The 17,496-nt window shown below is 30.8% G+C and overlaps 2 protein-coding genes across 3 annotated transcripts in view; both read left to right on the top strand.

Annotated features, from left to right (window-relative positions):
- LOC134699410 (universal stress protein YxiE-like) overlaps positions 1–1,010 on the top strand; it is a 38,971-nt gene extending 37,961 nt beyond the window's left edge. The window contains exon 4 of the mRNA XM_063561012.1: positions 687–1,010. Coding sequence (XP_063417082.1) covers positions 687–899 — 213 coding nt within the window. The 3' untranslated portion in view covers positions 900–1,010. The remainder of the gene's footprint in view (positions 1–686) is intronic.
- A 7,942-nt stretch (positions 1,011–8,952) lies between these two features.
- LOC134699402 (universal stress protein Sll1388-like) lies at positions 8,953–17,496 on the top strand. Of its 2 annotated transcripts, XM_063561002.1 has the most exons (5): positions 8,953–9,182; positions 13,419–13,499; positions 14,268–14,300; positions 15,526–15,632; positions 16,630–17,495. In XM_063561002.1, exons 1-5 carry the CDS (start codon positions 9,068–9,070, stop codon positions 16,855–16,857), a joined length of 564 nt encoding a protein of 187 aa, XP_063417072.1. In that variant the 5' UTR covers positions 8,953–9,067; the 3' UTR covers positions 16,858–17,495. The 2 variants fall into 2 exon arrangements, with proteins under 2 accessions (XP_063417072.1, XP_063417073.1); XM_063561003.1 differs by lacking the exon at positions 14,268–14,300 and having other exon boundaries at positions 16,630–17,496.

The raw sequence follows: 17,496 nt of genomic DNA, 5'->3' as shown, positions 1-17,496 counted from the left end.
CGACATCGAAGACGAAAGAAAAATTGGTATACATGTTAATCATTAGGCATCAACCAAAATCAAAAATAATTAGCAAAAAATCATTAGTGTGTTACTGCAAGTTGGAAATGAAACACAAATAAGTTTCACTTACATACTAATGAACAATTTTCGAAAAGAGATATTTTTGATTTAAGAATATTCAAACATATAATCTAGAACCGTACATGAAGGTAACAAATAAATGAGCATTGAAGAATATACGTTATAACAAAGAATGTGTGCTTAAAGTGGTGTTAGTAAAGGACAGGGTACATTCGATTTAAAGGCATGGTTGAACAGATAACAATACACTCAGGGTTAGCCCCATTTATCACAGTCATACAATCGATAAAAATACCATGAATTGCAAAGGATGTATTAAGAGTGTCAATTTGCCAGAGTATAGAAAATAACAGGCTACTATTTTAAATCATCTTAAGTATCTTTTCGGGAAATACAGTAACTGTGGATCCCGGAATTGTCAATATTTAAATGTGAATATGTATATGCTGACTGTAAACATATATCATGTGACATGCATCAAACCAAATTTCCTTAAGAGATCGTCAGTGATTCTCTTAAAAATGATAATTAATATTTATTCACAATAACAAAACAAAATATTATTATTATCCTGATAGCTGTACTTCTTTTTTTCCTTTCAGTTAAAAGGCGTCGCTAAAAGTACCCAAGCATCAAAACCCGCCGAAGGAATTTTAAGAGTTGCAAAAGAAGAAAACGCCGCTTTGATCATTACTGGAACTAGAGCTCTTGGTAAATTACGGAGGACACTGTTAGGGAGTGTTAGTGATTATCTTGTTCATCATTCTAATGTTCCTGTATTAGTTTGCAGAACAAAGGAAGAGAAAAAGAAATGAACAAATGCATTCAATGTTTGTCTTTACTTGTATTGATCAAACTAGTATTAAATGTTATAAGAATTAGTATATTGTATAAAATGTAAATAATAAAGCTTTGCATGTTTGAAAGTCATTCTAATTTAGAGTTACTTTAAAATTTTAAATTCATGAAAATTACGAAGACCTTCAAATTGCCAACAAAGACATTATATTATCGCTATTTAGTGCATTTTTCCTTTGATCTTTTTTTGTGATAATTTTTCATATCATGACACTCGCTTGAGATGGAAAATTATCGCTATAAATTAAGGCGCCACGTTGGCTAATGAAATTGACAACGTCGTCATAGGTAAAATAGCAATAAACAGATTATCATTGGTCATCTCAACTCGATTGCTTTTCTCGTTTTCGCCGTGACCGGTGAGAAAATCAATCTCCTTGAGATAACCAACGATAATCTATAAATAATACCGTTTTATGTATACATGTATTTAACTAAGACGTGTATTTAAACATGTAAACTGAAATGTAATGAAATAGTTAAGCACATTTTAAATCGTAGTCAAATGTTTTTTTTTTATAGACGTCATGTGTTTTGAAAGTGCGAAAAATTCCAAAATAACCAGCAGAGATGGAGAACTATTGTGTCATGTCTGATGATTATAACGACAAAATTTCCTCATAATTGTATCTTTAATTTACTGCACTCATTTTTCAATATTTTCAAGAACTTAATCAATGTCTGTCATGGCTGTTGTAAGTTTTTGCATTCAAACACATGCAATTGTATTCACTTCTGCTCGTATCGTAATGTTTTTACTGTTTGTCGTTTAAAAAGATAACGTATTCTAAACGTTCTATTCTATCAATTATATATTAACAATTTATTAACAACAAACCGAAAGAAATATCGTTGAATAAATTGACATCAGCTGCAAACGAAAAAAGTTTCATAGTCAAAGGGAATTAAGTCATTTGTATCTATCCGTGAATTGTATTAACAGTTAGAATTCATATATAGTATATTCTTTTCAAATCTGTTCAATTTAGATTTCACTATTCCTGAAAACAAAATCAAAACTCGTATTCAAACTCTGTCTATTTTATCTTTATAAATTATCTAATGATTTCGCAGGCAAAGGGAATTAAGTCGTTTGCATTTATCCTGCAATTGAACAGATATATATATTAACAATTTATTAACAACAAACCGAAAGAAATATCGTTGAATAAATTGACATCAGCTGCAAACGAAAAAAGTTTCATAGTCAAAGGGAATTAAGTCATTTGTATCTATCCGTGAATTGTATTAACAGTTAGAATTCATATATAGTATATTCTTTTCAAATCTGTTCAATTTAGATTTCACTATTCCTGAAAACAAAATCAAAACTCGTATTCAAACTCTGTCTATTTTATCTTTATAAATTATCTAATGATTTCGCAGGCAAAGGGAATTAAGTCGTTTGCATTTATCCTGCAATTGAACAGATATATATATTAACAATTTATTAACAACAAACCGAAAGAAATATCGTTGAATAAATTGACATCAGCTGCAAACAAAAAAAGTTTCATAGTCAAAGGGAATTAAGTCATTTGTATCTATCCGTGAATTGTATTAACAGTTAGAATTCATATATAGTATATTCTTTTCAAATCTGTTCAATTTAGATTTCACTATTCCTGAAAACAAAATCAAAACTCGTATTCAAACTCTGTCTATTTTATCTTTATAAATTATCTAATGATTTCGCAGGCAAAGGGAATTAAGTCGTTTGCATTTATCCTGCAATTGAACAGATATATATATTTTTTTAAAGTTATAGTTTTATTTAAAATGGAGCTGTTGAATGTTCACTAGTCTTCTAATCAAAATAGCATCTTCCTTTGTATGCCAGGTACATTTGAATTGGTAAAAGGTCCGAGACTTTTCAACAAAGCCGTTAAAAGCAAGCTAAAACCATAAGGACGATACTAGCCACAAAAACATGAACATACAAAATCACAAAACACACAAAGTACTAACCTAATAGTACTCATAGTAACAGTAAGTTACTGAAAGCATTTTTTTTTTTTCAAATTCCAATGTGTGATCACTTTAGTACATACTTACAACTTCTCGTCCAATCAAATTGCTTGAATTTCCTTCTAATTTTCATAGTTCATACTTTTTCCGTTTACTAAGTAACTGAGCATGAATGACCACAAGGGTAAGATTTCATTGTATCGTTATCAAGATTTTAGAACAAAAATTGCTACTGGCTATTTTGAAATAAATTCTGTGTTCCAAATTTAACTAAATAGTTTGTAATTAGTTTTCAAAGAGATTTTTAGCATCCTACTAATCAATCTTTTGATCTAAAACTTTTTTTGACAATTAAAAGTTTCTTTCATTAAAATAAAGAGTAACAATACATTGGTTCTTTATACATTGATTTAAGTACAACTCCATCTAAAATTTGTAATCCTTTATCTTCCATGCAATTACTTTGTATACAAAAAGAGTCAACCATGAATCTTTTGAAGGGAAATTATTAATAAAGCAATTTGATATATTTCGTCATAAATTGGTCGATTTTTGATTGCCTAATGTCCAATGACAAATATTTCATGCATGTAAACTATCCACAAGACTACCTATGGGTACATACCAGGGGCAGATCCAGCCATTTTAAAAAGTGTTTCAATCAATCATATGAGAGGGGGAACCAACTGTTTGTACTCATTCAAAAACATTTTCAATATGATTTGTAGTTTATATGTGAAATCAAAAAATATTTTCAAGAATGTAAAGCTTCTATTGAAATTTGAGAATTGTCTGCTTTTGGTCAACTTATTTTGTCATCTTACCATTTAAATAAGTACATGTATAGTAAAACACCGATTTATATCAATAAACATACTTACACCAGCAGCTACCATCTTTTCATTCTAAAGTCAAGGGTTTTTGAAATCCAATTTTTACAATGATATAAGTAGGTAGATTTACCAAACTACGTAAATGAGCAACATCTAGTCAGCAAAAGCATGTCAATATACTAATTACAGGATTTATTATAAAGTTGTAAATATGTGCTAAATTGGATAGTGTATAGAAAGGTATATACCTCGCTCAAAGTTTCATATTATACAACTTTCTATACACTAACCGACACGTAATCAAGTTAATTCTGTAAACACTAAATATGGATTGAAATGTGGTCACCATGATATGATGTTTAGTTCGTATTTGTGTTCCAGTAGGCATTGCGCTAACTACTAATTTTACCATCACAAAATAAACCTTTACAGGATGTACACAATAAGAAGATTAAATGGTCATACCAAAGTTTCATTATTCTAAAACTAAAGTTCCTTTGAGAGCACCTTTTAAGTCTCAGATGTGTCTTTATATTGGAAATATATAATCATTGAATACATCTCAAACATTTCAATATTGGTTGAGTAAAATTGACAGTGTGTTGTTGTTTTTTTAACAAATAAAACAAATAACGTTTTATTCTTCAAGATGAATTATATAACTTAAGTATTTTTTTCAAAAACAACATTCTTATATTATCTTTAAAAAAACTGCAATCTACATGTGCTTATGATTAAACAAAAACCTTTCAACCTTCCTAAGTACATGATTTGACTCTCTGCATTATTTGATTGGGGCTGTATTTCTCAAACATTGATGTTTTGTATTGTTCTCTATAGAAGATGACTTTTTCGCTATAAATTAGTCATAGTTATATGTCTTTCGACAACCAACACATTGTTTCTATTGCACGATTTGCATTTCCCTCTTGATAATAGCAGCAACAAAATTATGTTGTATTGTTAGAATTGATATACAAACTGAGTTGTGTAATAGATTAAATTCATCTGATGGTGTACTGGTAAGTTTTTTTATTAAAATGTATAGTTGTGTAACATGTATTTCTTAGTACAAAACAAGATCCTAGATACCTGATACCCCTATTCTTTGAATAACATATAAATTGATGACTAATAGTATGCAGTGCACTGTATTTGATTATATCAATGTCAATATTAAACAATAGTAAATTTTCTATAAAGCTCGTTTATTAACCAACACATATTTTACAACTGTAATAACAAATGTGTATACTAAATTGTTCGTATTTGAGTTGTCTTTCCTTTAACACATTGTGATTTAAAGCTGATTCTTCGTTTTATAACTTTGTAAAAGGCCACTCAAAAGAGAAAACTATCTATTTGGCATATTTAAACGAAAATGATTATTACTGATGATAAATCACTACAACCACCTTAAAAGTGTTGGGTTCATCAGATGGGTTATAAGCACGAAAACAAGATTTCAGGTCAAGTACAAAAGGCATGAACAACAAAGTTTATTACAATTGATTTAACTTTTTATGTGGACCCATACAAAAGTAAAATCACAAAAATACTGAACTCCAAGGAAAAATTCAAAAAGGAAATTCCTTTATCAAATGGCAAACCAAAACCTTAAACACATATATAAATTATTATGTTGAAGTGATTATATCATTATTCTCGGGAGCTTCAATTATTTGCATACGTTTTAACATGAATAAATTACAGTTTGCGAATCATCAAACAAAGAGTGTTGTAGAATATTTGGTTTCACGGATATGATTCTTTTGTTTTATTTACATCCCCTGCTTCTGCTTTCAAAGCTTTACTACTTCTTGTATGATTTGTTTTTTTACAACTTTCATTCAATGAATTAATATAGACAAAACGTTCACCATGATATAAGATTTACAGCGGCGTTTTGCGTTTGCGCCAATGTCTACATGTTATTTACAGGTGAATGATTTTTATTTGTATTTGTCGTTATAAACTCTTCCGCTATCAAGTTGTACATATATTATGAATTTTCAATAATGACAAGCATATAATAAATGGTATCCATTGGTCACCAAGAGAAGGCTGAAGTATAATTTCGAGCAGTATAAGTCAATTTAAAAGATATAATCACGGAGTAAAAATCTATTTTCAGCATTCAAAAGCAAAACATTTAAATCCGTAAAAACGGAATACAATATTATCAATCTGTTCTTCCTGAGTATGTATAGACTACACATCTGATGTATTCCTTCCTTTCTCGTCTATTCTATAAATGTTAGAATGATCCGACTGCAAATGCAACGATTCGTGATTCGCTACTTATAGTTTTGAAAGGTCAGAGCTGCTAAGAACTAGTGTGAATAACGTAAAGTTGGACTGTTTTCTGCTCTCTTTGACACATTCCTCATTTTTGTGCTCAATTTTATGTTATAATTGACAATTCATTACATATGTACAACAGCCTTACGGAATGGTTGGTTTATATTGATTATATAAAACTCGCCTGAAACATTTTTAAATCGGCGCAAATGTCATACTAAGGAATCATTATTATTCGTTTTTGTGGGTTTCGTGGGTACAGGTAAACCACGACTTCAAATGTTCAGCGAATAAGATAGTTTCAAAAGGCTTTATATGCAGTGATTGGTAATACCTCGAAATCAAATATTCACGAATATGCATGTTTTCAGCCAGAAAATTGATACCCACGAAAAAAGTGAATCCCCAGTACGCCAATTTCAAGCCTGTTACATTATCCAAATATTAACCCTTACCGTATTGAAACATAATGTCGGGAATGTTCACTTGATATTCCTCTTTTTTTTGTTCGAGGTCCAACTGTGATTCTTATGAAGTCTGGCATACCAAATTTGAATAATAGGTTTCTAATTTATATTCAAGAAATAAAAAACTGAAAATAAAATTGATAATGGAAATGCGGAATGTTTCAAAGAGACAACAACCCGACCATAGAGCAGACAACAGCCGCAGGCCACCAATGGATCTGAAACGCAGACAGAAACTCTCGCACCCGGAGGCGCCTCTAAACGAATACTGTAAATTCAGAAATTATTGCGTGCATTTATTATTGCGATTTTGTTATTTAAGACTTAAATGCGATTTTAATTTTTACGATTTTTGAGAAAAATCCTGTTTAATTCAGATAAAATATTTCAAAACGCTAGTTTAAATAATTGGGTTTAGAACTCAGTCGTACTTTTTTTCGCAATAATAAAGACATCGCATGAATTTCTGAATTTACAGCATGTATACCAGTTCAGTGTTAATGGACGTCATACTAAACTCCGCATTATACACAAGAAGATAAAATTAAAAATTATACAAGATTTACAAAGGCCAAAGGCTCCTGACTTGGGACAGGCGCAAAAGGCGGCGGGGTTAAACCTGTTTTTTTTTTATATATATCAACCCTCCCCCTTTACCTCTAGCCAATGTAGAAAAAACAAACGCACACTAATACGCACAGTAAAACTCAGTTGAAGAGAATTCCGAGTCCGATGTCAGAAGAGGCAACAAAAGAAAATAAACAAAATGACAATAACACATAAATAACAAAAGACTACTAGCAGTTGCTCATATGTCAGGTCCAGACCTCAATTAAACTAATTGAAAGATTATGTCTTCTTCATATGAATATCAGGCACAATCCCTCCCGTTAGTGGTTTAGTATTATATCATCATAAAATATAAGAGAGGAACATAACCATGAAAAGAACATCTATTGACATTTCAGTTTTATTAAGGTCTTTCCTTTTTTCTATAAGGAAAGACCATACTGTATTTCTTCTGATTATTATTATTTTTTCCGCCAAACTTTAACGAAATTTCCCCAAAAAAGTACGTGACAGGTTGAAATAATATTAGGTATCTAGTATCGGTTGACCAAAAGCTATATTGTGGTGAGGGCACGACCCTGTAACATTTCCTTTATAGCGGTTATCTCTCCTAACACCGAAAACCTTGTTATCATTCTAACTCCATAACCATAATAGGTAGAAAAAAAAGGGTGGAATTTGTTCAGGGACAGACCTTAGTTCTTCGTTAGATTTAGATCGAAAAGATTCAACGACTCATTGGTAGGGTTACATGTATGCCCCTTTGAAAATTAATCAATGTCGGTTGGCCACTAAAACTCAGAAACCGTAAGTTGTAGCCATCTAGGATCATCACTTATGATCATCAATTCACGTGACCATGAAAATTGACCTAAGGTCAAAGGTCAAGGCCATGACCTAGATTTTGACCTTAGCTTGTTATCGGATTTACTCAATAACCGTAAAAGATGGCTGATAAAATGTAACGGAGAAAATGTGTGTCTTGTCGAGATCTACATTTGTTATGTGGGTTCAAAATTATTGGACTGAATGTTATGGAACTAGGTCACCAAAACTGTTTTTGGGGTCCGAAATGATGATTGTTTGCTTATTACTCAAAAGTGGTTAGAGATAGAAAGAAACTTTGAATTGCAAAAATGTTCAGCATAATAAGATCTACAAAGTTAGATGAAGGTCAGAGGTCAAGTCCCTAGCAACGACATAAAACACCTTAGCAACCAAATATTTTTGAAATTAAAAGGCTATGAATAATATAAATATGAAATTTTTAATACTGGAAATGACATTTTTGTCCCTAGCAACGACATATAAGTCCTTAGCAATCACTTATTTTTTTAACTTTAAATACTATAAATAGTACATATGACATTTTTAATACTGGTAGTAATATTTTTATCCTTAGGAATGATTTTTGTCCTTAGAAACCACTTGTTATGAACATAAAAGTCCTTAGAAACCATATATTTTTGAACTAAGAAGGCAATTAATAAAAGAAAAAAAGAAAGACCTTTCAATTGTTCATAAACAATTGACTTTTTAATTACACCTGGGTTTTTTATGAGCAGTATAATGTATGGCACAAGTGGAAAACGGACTGCTCAATTTTATGGCGTTTTTGGTTTGAAACTTGCTGTGTTTTTGTTGCTCAAACTTAAAATGATTGTAAAAATCGAATTTCATGCCAATATTGTTACCACAAACCTAAGTTTGAGATCAATATGATAAAATTGATATATGATTGTGTCAAATCATCATTACATTGTACAATGTTACAGTTTCAATGTGTTTTTATTACAGCAATAAAAAACCAATAATTAATATATCGTCTTGCTATTATCGTATTCATATAATCTAATGCTACAAAATATTCATATCATTTCTAACTGTTGTGAATGATTGGCATTCATGTTGTTTTTCATTGATGAAGGCAACGCTGATTAGATTATTTACGAAGTTGCTACGTAGAGTTCACTACCGTATTTTGTCATGGCCAAAGTAAATAAACACTGTAGTAGTATTGTAAATTCGACTACAAAGAAAGATGGGAAAACAGTTATTATTGCTTTTGACGGAAGTGACTATGCAAAGTACGCGATGAAATGTGAGTAATTTATTTGATTCTATAACATTTCTTTTATGAAAAATTACATTAGACACCATTTACGCAATACATTTGCAATAAAAATGATGCTATTTTATCATGATCGACAACCAATTGCCTGTTTTATATTGTCGAGTTGTTTTTGTAACTTAACTGATTATAGCTGAATACAATTGATTTGTATAGTTTAAATCTGCATCTTATTTTATAGAACATCATTGTTATCCAGCTCATTAAGTAAGTCAGTTTTCTTCGTTTTGATGAAAAAAATAAACCTGAAATCTTGTTTTTAAGATATTCTAATTCTTTAAATCTTTTGTTTAACGTGGCCGTAAATGCCTCTTCAGCTTGTTACATTGAAGAATAAAAATCTACATAAACTCAACAGGACATGTCTTTGAACTGAACAATAAAATCGATTTCTGTTGTGCTACTGGTGATGATAAATGTCAGTTAATCGTAATTGGTATGCTTTCCACTGCCTACTTTACTTGTATGTATTCAACACAAACATCTAAAAGTTTGTAAGGAATCATTTAGAATATTAAGTAACTGAGTTATAAATGAATCAATGTGTTTTCAATTCTTTGATATACGTCATCGTCTTTCTTTATTCTTAACTACAGAGATGGTTGTATACTTTATTTTGAACTATAGACAAATTTATATGATCTTTTGCAAGTTAAGTTAGAACATAATTTTTCACACAACATTGTATAATTTTACTATTTCTGTAATCATGTATACGTAACATAGGCCGTGTTCACATTGACCTAAATTCGGTGTTGTGTTAGTGTAACTCACACGTAAACTAAACACAATTGCGTTTCCATTGATAAAACTCAATGTTTACATGTAGTTTAAATCATGTTTTACCTACACACAGTCGATAGTCAATGTAGGCCTTGTGTAGGTTAAGTAAACAAAACTAGGCATTTAGGACATTAGTCTTATCGTGTATATATTTAAGGAGAAAACTATTTTTGAGTAAAATTGATATTTTTGATAATTATTAGATTTTCCGGGGGGGGGGGGGGGGGGGGGGGCTATTGTAGTTGAGTTTAAAACATAAAGGCAAGGGGACGGGGGTGGTGAGCTATGGATTTTGTTTTGGAAAAAAAAAAAGTTTCCAGTTTTTGGCCCTGAAAAAAAAATTGTTTCACCCTCAGCTGCCACTATATATAATGCTAAAATTGATTTCAATTTGTCACCAAAATTTATCCTGAAAAAAAATCAATAGCTCACGCCCCCCTCCCCCTCCACAAAAAGTGAAGTAAACAGTTGCTGCCTAATTCATTTGAAAAGGTCTTCCCGAATCGACTTGACGTACACAGAAATATTCGCCACTGGTCTTTACTCAAAAAACGATTCACGCATAAATGCATGACTAAAAAATGTGTGAGGTAAATGATATGTTTGTCTAGTATCTCAGATCCGTTAAATAACACGTAAAATGAATTAAAAAAAACGTTACCCTATTCCTTTACCAAATACTCCTTGGAGAAGAAATACCATTTAAAACGAACAGAAAAGAAAATAATGTAGTGGTCCCTAATATCTCAATTCTTTTTTTTTTCGGCTGTAAGCACGCTGTTGCCAAAATCTTTCTTTCTTTTGTGTTATCGAGACATCTATAGTATATTCAAACTACTGCAAATTATAAAAATGGCTTTCATAAAGTAGCAACCACTTAACTTAAAAAAAGGGGGAGGGTTATTTTTTTTTTATCTGAGTCAGATTTTTTTTCGCGCGTACGTTTTTATTCCTTTTTTTTCGACGCTGGTGATCACATACTTTTTTTTCAATGTTTAACACTATACGGTATGGGGAAACTCTTGATTCAAAATAATTTTTTTTATCATCTGTATTACCATTTTTTTTTTTTTTATCAAATTGGGGATCGGAATATTTCCATTCCCCCCCCCCCTTTTGAAGTCAAATGGTTGTTCCCTAACCGCTAGAATTATTTTTTTGAACTCAGTTCTACGTAATGAACATTTAAATGACATATAGTTTACAAGTGGGAACAAATCTTATGTACAGGTAGCTAAACAAGGTGTATAGATGTGAACAAATGTAATGTGAAACCAGTGTACACTACACTAATTTAAAGTAATTGTAAACATGTTTACTCTACACGGCGTTTGGTGTGAACACGGCCATACACTTTTTTATTTCGTCTACACAAAATGTCAAGATAAGAACGAAATTAATATATATAGTTTACTTTGAATCACAAAACAAAGTGTGTTTTGGACAATTAAGCTTTAATCAACCAAGTATAGAACATGTGAAGTGACGCTGTTAAATATTTATGTATACATGTTTACATATAGTATGATTGCTGCTAATTACTTATAGTGTATATTTATATGTTTCCTGTGGTCCCATCTGCATTTGCTACCAATAGGCAACAATCAATTACATATATTGCCATGTAATATTAATACTATAACATTTATTTAATGAACTCAATAGTTTCGCAAAGTATAGTATTCATATGAATGTCTCATTCTTGTAATAACAAATGCTGTCGGCTCAACAGATTAAAATCAGCCAGTGGCTTTACAAGTCTTTACTTGCAACTCTACCATCTACCATATTGTATCATTAAAAACATGTACAGGGCATATAATTAGTCATGATCAATAATTTGTTCATTGGCTTTTTTTGTCGGCGTTTTTCTTTAGTGTTTTTCTTTTTTTTTTCTCTTGTCGGTTTGTTGTATTTTTGGAAATCTGTCTTGACATATTCATCTTTTGTTTGTCATGGATTATCTGTAGATCCAATCTATTGATTACTTTATAAAATTATCCAGTGGCTTTTATATTCATTCTTGTAATTAAAATGCTGCCTTAATAGATTAAAACCACCCAGTGGCTTTCAGTTTCTTTTCTTTTAACTTTATATCAACCATAGTATATCATTTTAAAACAAAGGGCATATAAGTCATGATCCATAATTTATTCAGTATTTGTCTTTTTGACGTTTTTCTTTTTTTCTCTTATCGGATTGTTGTATTTCGGAAATCTGTCTAGATATCTTCATCTTTTATTTGTTATAGATTTCTCTAGATCCAACATATTGATAACTTATTTAAATTATCCCGTGGCTTTTATATTCATTATAGTTATTTAAAGAGCTGTCTTGATAGATTGAAATCATCTAGTGGGTTTTTCTTTTCTTTCAACTTTATATCGACCCTATAATATCATTCAAAAACACAGAGCATAGAAGTCATGATCACTTATTTGTTTATATTTATCTTTTTGATGTTTTTCTTTGTTTTTTTCTTTTTCTCTCTCTCCGGTTTGTTGTATTTTGGAAACCTGTCTTGACATCTTTGTCTTTGTTTGTCCTTGATTTTCTGTAGATTCATTCCATTGATTACTTGTAAAAAAAGGTATTACTATCAATAACATTTTTAAAGATAAAAATCACTTAGATGCAATTAACGAGCCATTTGCCCTCTATTGTTATAAAGTGTAATAAACACAGAATTGTCCAATATGTTGAATTAAATGACCTTCATCTTAGATCTGTTTTCCAATTGCAATTCCTTGGTTTTCCATATATCAATCTTCGGTAACTATACCCTGTTCGATAATTGTCTTTTTGATCATGATGATTTATTTTATATTTTCTTTTCGCTTGATATCTTCAGCTGTCTGATGTTATGTTTGGAATATCATCTGCGAAACCCTAGAGTGAATCTAATTAAAATACAGATCATGTGTCCAAGCTCCGTTTTTTGTTTCTGTTGTGATTATTATTACATCATCCAATTAAACTTTAGCCTTTAGATTGTGGAATATTGATGCAAATCCGACAAAACAAATCGATCCCGAACGGGTTTTTTTAACAGAAATTCGAAAGTAGCGTTTTCAGATCTATGTGAGCGGTTTTTCCTATTAAATGCTGGCGACAGTATGATTTTTTCCCTCTTAAATGAATAAGTTATTAAGCGCTTACATTACGTAAAAATAAATCAGCAAAATAAAAGTTTTATAAAATTAAAATGGTTTCAATAGGACCTATATATAGGTATATAAATATTTCTTTACAAAAAAAACCCAGTTTATTCCTAACTTAAAGTTCACCAAATGAGTTTTGCTTTACGAAAAGCTACAAGGCTAGATACACGTAAATCAATATAAATAAAATGTTGTACCTCTCTTCACCTTGTATTCAATAATGATCTCGTTTCTATACATATTCATGTAATTTTCCTTTCAGTTTATGCTGATTGGTGCTACAAGCCAACTGATCAGATAATAGTTGTTTACTGTGTCGAACTGAGTGATATTGTAGCTACAGGTAATACATTAATACTGTATATTATATTTGCAATGTGGTTATAAGCTGACAGTTCTAGCTTGAACCAGATTTGTATTCTATCAATGTTTTTGTAAATACATATTTAGAAAAAAGCATGTGTTTCTAAAGTATATAATCGTTTTCAAAATAAAACGAAATATGATCATTAATAAGGCAGATAACTACACAATACAAATCTATAAGACATCTACTGGTAAATTACTGGTAAATAATAATGCATTTTCTCTCTTGTTTTAGCACAAAATGATGATGAAAACTTAAATAACGAAAATACGCAAAACTTTTTTTTTTTATCAAGATACGATTGTAAATACTCATAGTGAACAAATGAATAGACATAAATTTAGTAAGCGATTTTTTGTCATTCCGATCTTTACATCCTCTAAAAGACGGAACATAATGTAGTGTTTTCAGATGATGTTAATGTCAAACTGAGCAATGGAATGCAGTTAATTTGTTACTGTTCCGATAATTCGCTTGTAGCCAATTCAGTACTGTTCAGTAGTGTTTCAGACACTTCGGTATGGTGATGGTATATACAGGGAAATAACAACTATTGAACAGAAGATTTGCTTAATATTTTATTGTTAAACCTTATTAAAGATGTTGTCCAATAACAGTTTTGTACTAAAATCCATTTACTAGTGGATGTACATATGTAGTGAATATGTGTATCAATATACAAACAAAACAGTTAACTGCTAGTATAGAATTATCAATTTACTTTACACAGTATTTTTATTTTAGAGAAAACAATAAGTGGTTTAAATGAGGCCAGTGGTAAGAAATTCCAAACAAATAGAAGTTCGATTGTGTTCATTTGTGCATGTAAACTACTAAACCACTCTCTTGCATGCATCTCTTTCGAACTTGTATTCAAACATAGACAAGTTACTTATTTTATTATATCTAGTAGCTGGTATAGAGTTTTTATCTATTTCATGACAAGACAAAAAGATATCGTTTGATCAATATTAAAGTGTGTTGGTTTCAATACTCTTATAATTATTACCACTAGACAATCCGTTCCATTGAATAGTTTTTATAGGACAAATGAAGCCAGCTAAATGATTTTTAACCCCAATTTTAATATACTGTAAGATAATTTAATGTTCAATTTTCACTTAAGTACCTATGCACATTTAATAATGATAATAATCTAAAAGAAAAGCAAACCGTTTTTAAACCTGAAGTGACTTTGAATAAAGTTGAAATTATGTTGTTTCCTTTGTCACTCTAGAACAGCTCCATTTATCATTTCCTATACTAAAATCTATTTCTTCTTAAAATTATCAACAGATCAGAAGATGATAGCGGAGGCCAAACGCACGTTTTTAAATGTGTTCACTCGCATTAGTTACGCTCTAACAGTCTACCAGAAATCAGTCGAATCATAAACCTAATGTAATTGTTAGATTTGGCTGGTATTATATTAGACTTAGATTAATCTATACAATTATTACTTGATAAACTAACAAGGGTATATATGATTATTCATGTAAATCAGAATTATCAACATGTTGTTCTCAAAACGTATAAACGTTTTCTTTATTGAAATTCATAACTACAGTCTTGGCGTTTGGATTCAATGCCAAGAATGTATATTTCAAACCAATAACTTCTCTTCAATTGCAGTAATTTTTTTAATTTCCACTTTTCTGGCAAAAAATATACAATTTTCTATAGAATGGAAAAGGTATGCAAATTTGATGAACAATATAATGCAATTACTTTAGTGAAATGTGTATCCTTTGCATGGCAATATGTGCAAAAAATTTGTTAATTACAACGAAAACATACTGGAGCGATTGAGAAAACGGTATCTTAACTCTGCTACTACACCAGTGGTTCTACCCTCACACGATTACAATTGCTTTCTTCACAACATTTATTGTGTTAGATTTGTATAAATAGGCCCCTTGTAGTTTAGTAGACAAAACTGAAACAATACAACAATGATTGTACATATTTACTTTTAAATAATTTTCAATTTCTTTTTTAACAGCAAATTTTTCGATTGATCGTGAGGTTTTGAAGCAACTAATTGACCAGGAAATTGAAAGAATAAAAACCAGATTAATAGAATTTGCTGTATACATGAGGGAAATAAAGGTGAAGATGGTAGCAAATTATATTTGTCAAGTCGATATACAGAGTATTTGTATATCAATATCAGTTGCCTTGAGATGAATAAAAAAACAAGCGTTGCAATGAGAAAGCTTCAGAATGTTTAACTTGTATATAAATCAGTTCAAACAATCAAAATAACCCAATATAAATCATATGGATCTGCATGGATCTCCCGGGTATACTTTCATCAATAACCATTTAAATCAAGTATTTATAACTACCAAAAACATGCGACATGCTACATGACACATATTGCACCTGTCGTGTTGCTATCTACAAAATACTAATATATATTGGATAAGAACCTTAGCTGCTGCGTAACACTGCTTATTTAATAATATATTTCACCCCAAATGCTTCAATGGAACTTTTAAAAATAGTTATCACTCTCAACCTTATTAATTTATGATACATTTTACAAAAACGGTCATAATAAATGCATTATGTAGATAGACTGTCAGTGGCATAGGGATTTTATTCCCAGTTCCCAAAAAATACATGATCACCAGTTGACTGTAGACGTATTGGTATTTCTTTTACATTTCCCTTTTTTGTATCAACTAACCATAGATACTAGGTGTATCAATTTATATGTCAGACTCATGTTAATAGAAATAGGTAGATGTTGTATAAGTGCCAATGGCACAACATTCTACGTAAAGCGCAAGTGTAAAATGTATTTAATCATACGTCAAAGTATGGACTTCAACACGGAGCCTGGGCTCACACCGAAAAGCAAGCTATGAAGGGTCCCAAAATTACTAGTGTAAAAATATTCAAACAGGGAAATCAACGGTCTATGTCAAGGTAGCGAAATACATAACGTTGTATCAGGTTTTTAAGGTGGACGAAGGTGCTAGATCGTTGTAATCTTTTGTATATTTGTATATTATGTTATCATATTATCTTTATATATAAATAAGAAGAAATTATCAATGCTCTGTGCAACGGATAATTTTTAAAATGATGTATCTTTCAGTTAAATGGTGTAGTTAAAAGCACGCAGGCAAGTTCCCCTGGCGAAGGAATATTAAATATAGCCAAGGAATTAAACGCAGACATGATTGTAACTGGATGTAGAGGACATGGTACATTTCGCAGAACATTTCTTGGAAGTGTTAGTGGTTTCATACTACACCACGCTCACATACCAGTCATGACCATTCCACATCCACATCACAAAGAAGGCCACCATCATAAACCTTAGTATTTAACATAACTTGTTTGTGAACATTGCACTGTCAACGACCACGATGCTGCAGCTGGAAACAACAATTTTGTATAGTTTATTTAATCTATTTACCAACACTGCGGTGGATAGTAGTCTCATTGGCAATCATACCACATATAATCATTTTTAAGATACATTGGAAGGCACAAGCTATGATATAAATACAAAAACCAGAGATACAGATGAGTGTGTGTGTGCGTGTGCGTGTAAGTACGTGTTTGATTGGTTTGATTAATAGTCAATTCCATGCATCTTCTTTATATATATCAGTTGCTTATTTGTAATGAATGTGACTGTTTTTGGATTAATGTATGCAGTTAACAGTAATTATCTTGATGTGATATAGACATTCAAGTATTCTACCCCTAAAATCAATACCTCTTTACCGACGTATATCATACTGAAGTGAAATATACTTTCGTGCAATTTGAGGATAATCTTAACAGGGAGTATTAGTTCAAATCATTTGAAAATTAAAAAAAAAAAGGAAGAGCAGACTGGTGATAATAATCATACACTACAATGGAATACAATTTGTATTTGGGCCTCACAAGGAATATGGACTCATATTCCCTGTTAATGATGTGTACCCAATTGAAGATATAAAAAACATGT

This window comes from Mytilus trossulus, unplaced genomic scaffold, assembly GCF_036588685.1.
Source record: "Mytilus trossulus isolate FHL-02 unplaced genomic scaffold, PNRI_Mtr1.1.1.hap1 h1tg000062l___fragment_2___debris__unscaffolded, whole genome shotgun sequence".
Taxonomy (NCBI): Eukaryota; Metazoa; Mollusca; class Bivalvia; order Mytilida; family Mytilidae; genus Mytilus; species Mytilus trossulus.
Note: the sequence above shows the minus strand (reverse complement) of the source record. Positions and strands in the feature narration are given on the sequence as shown.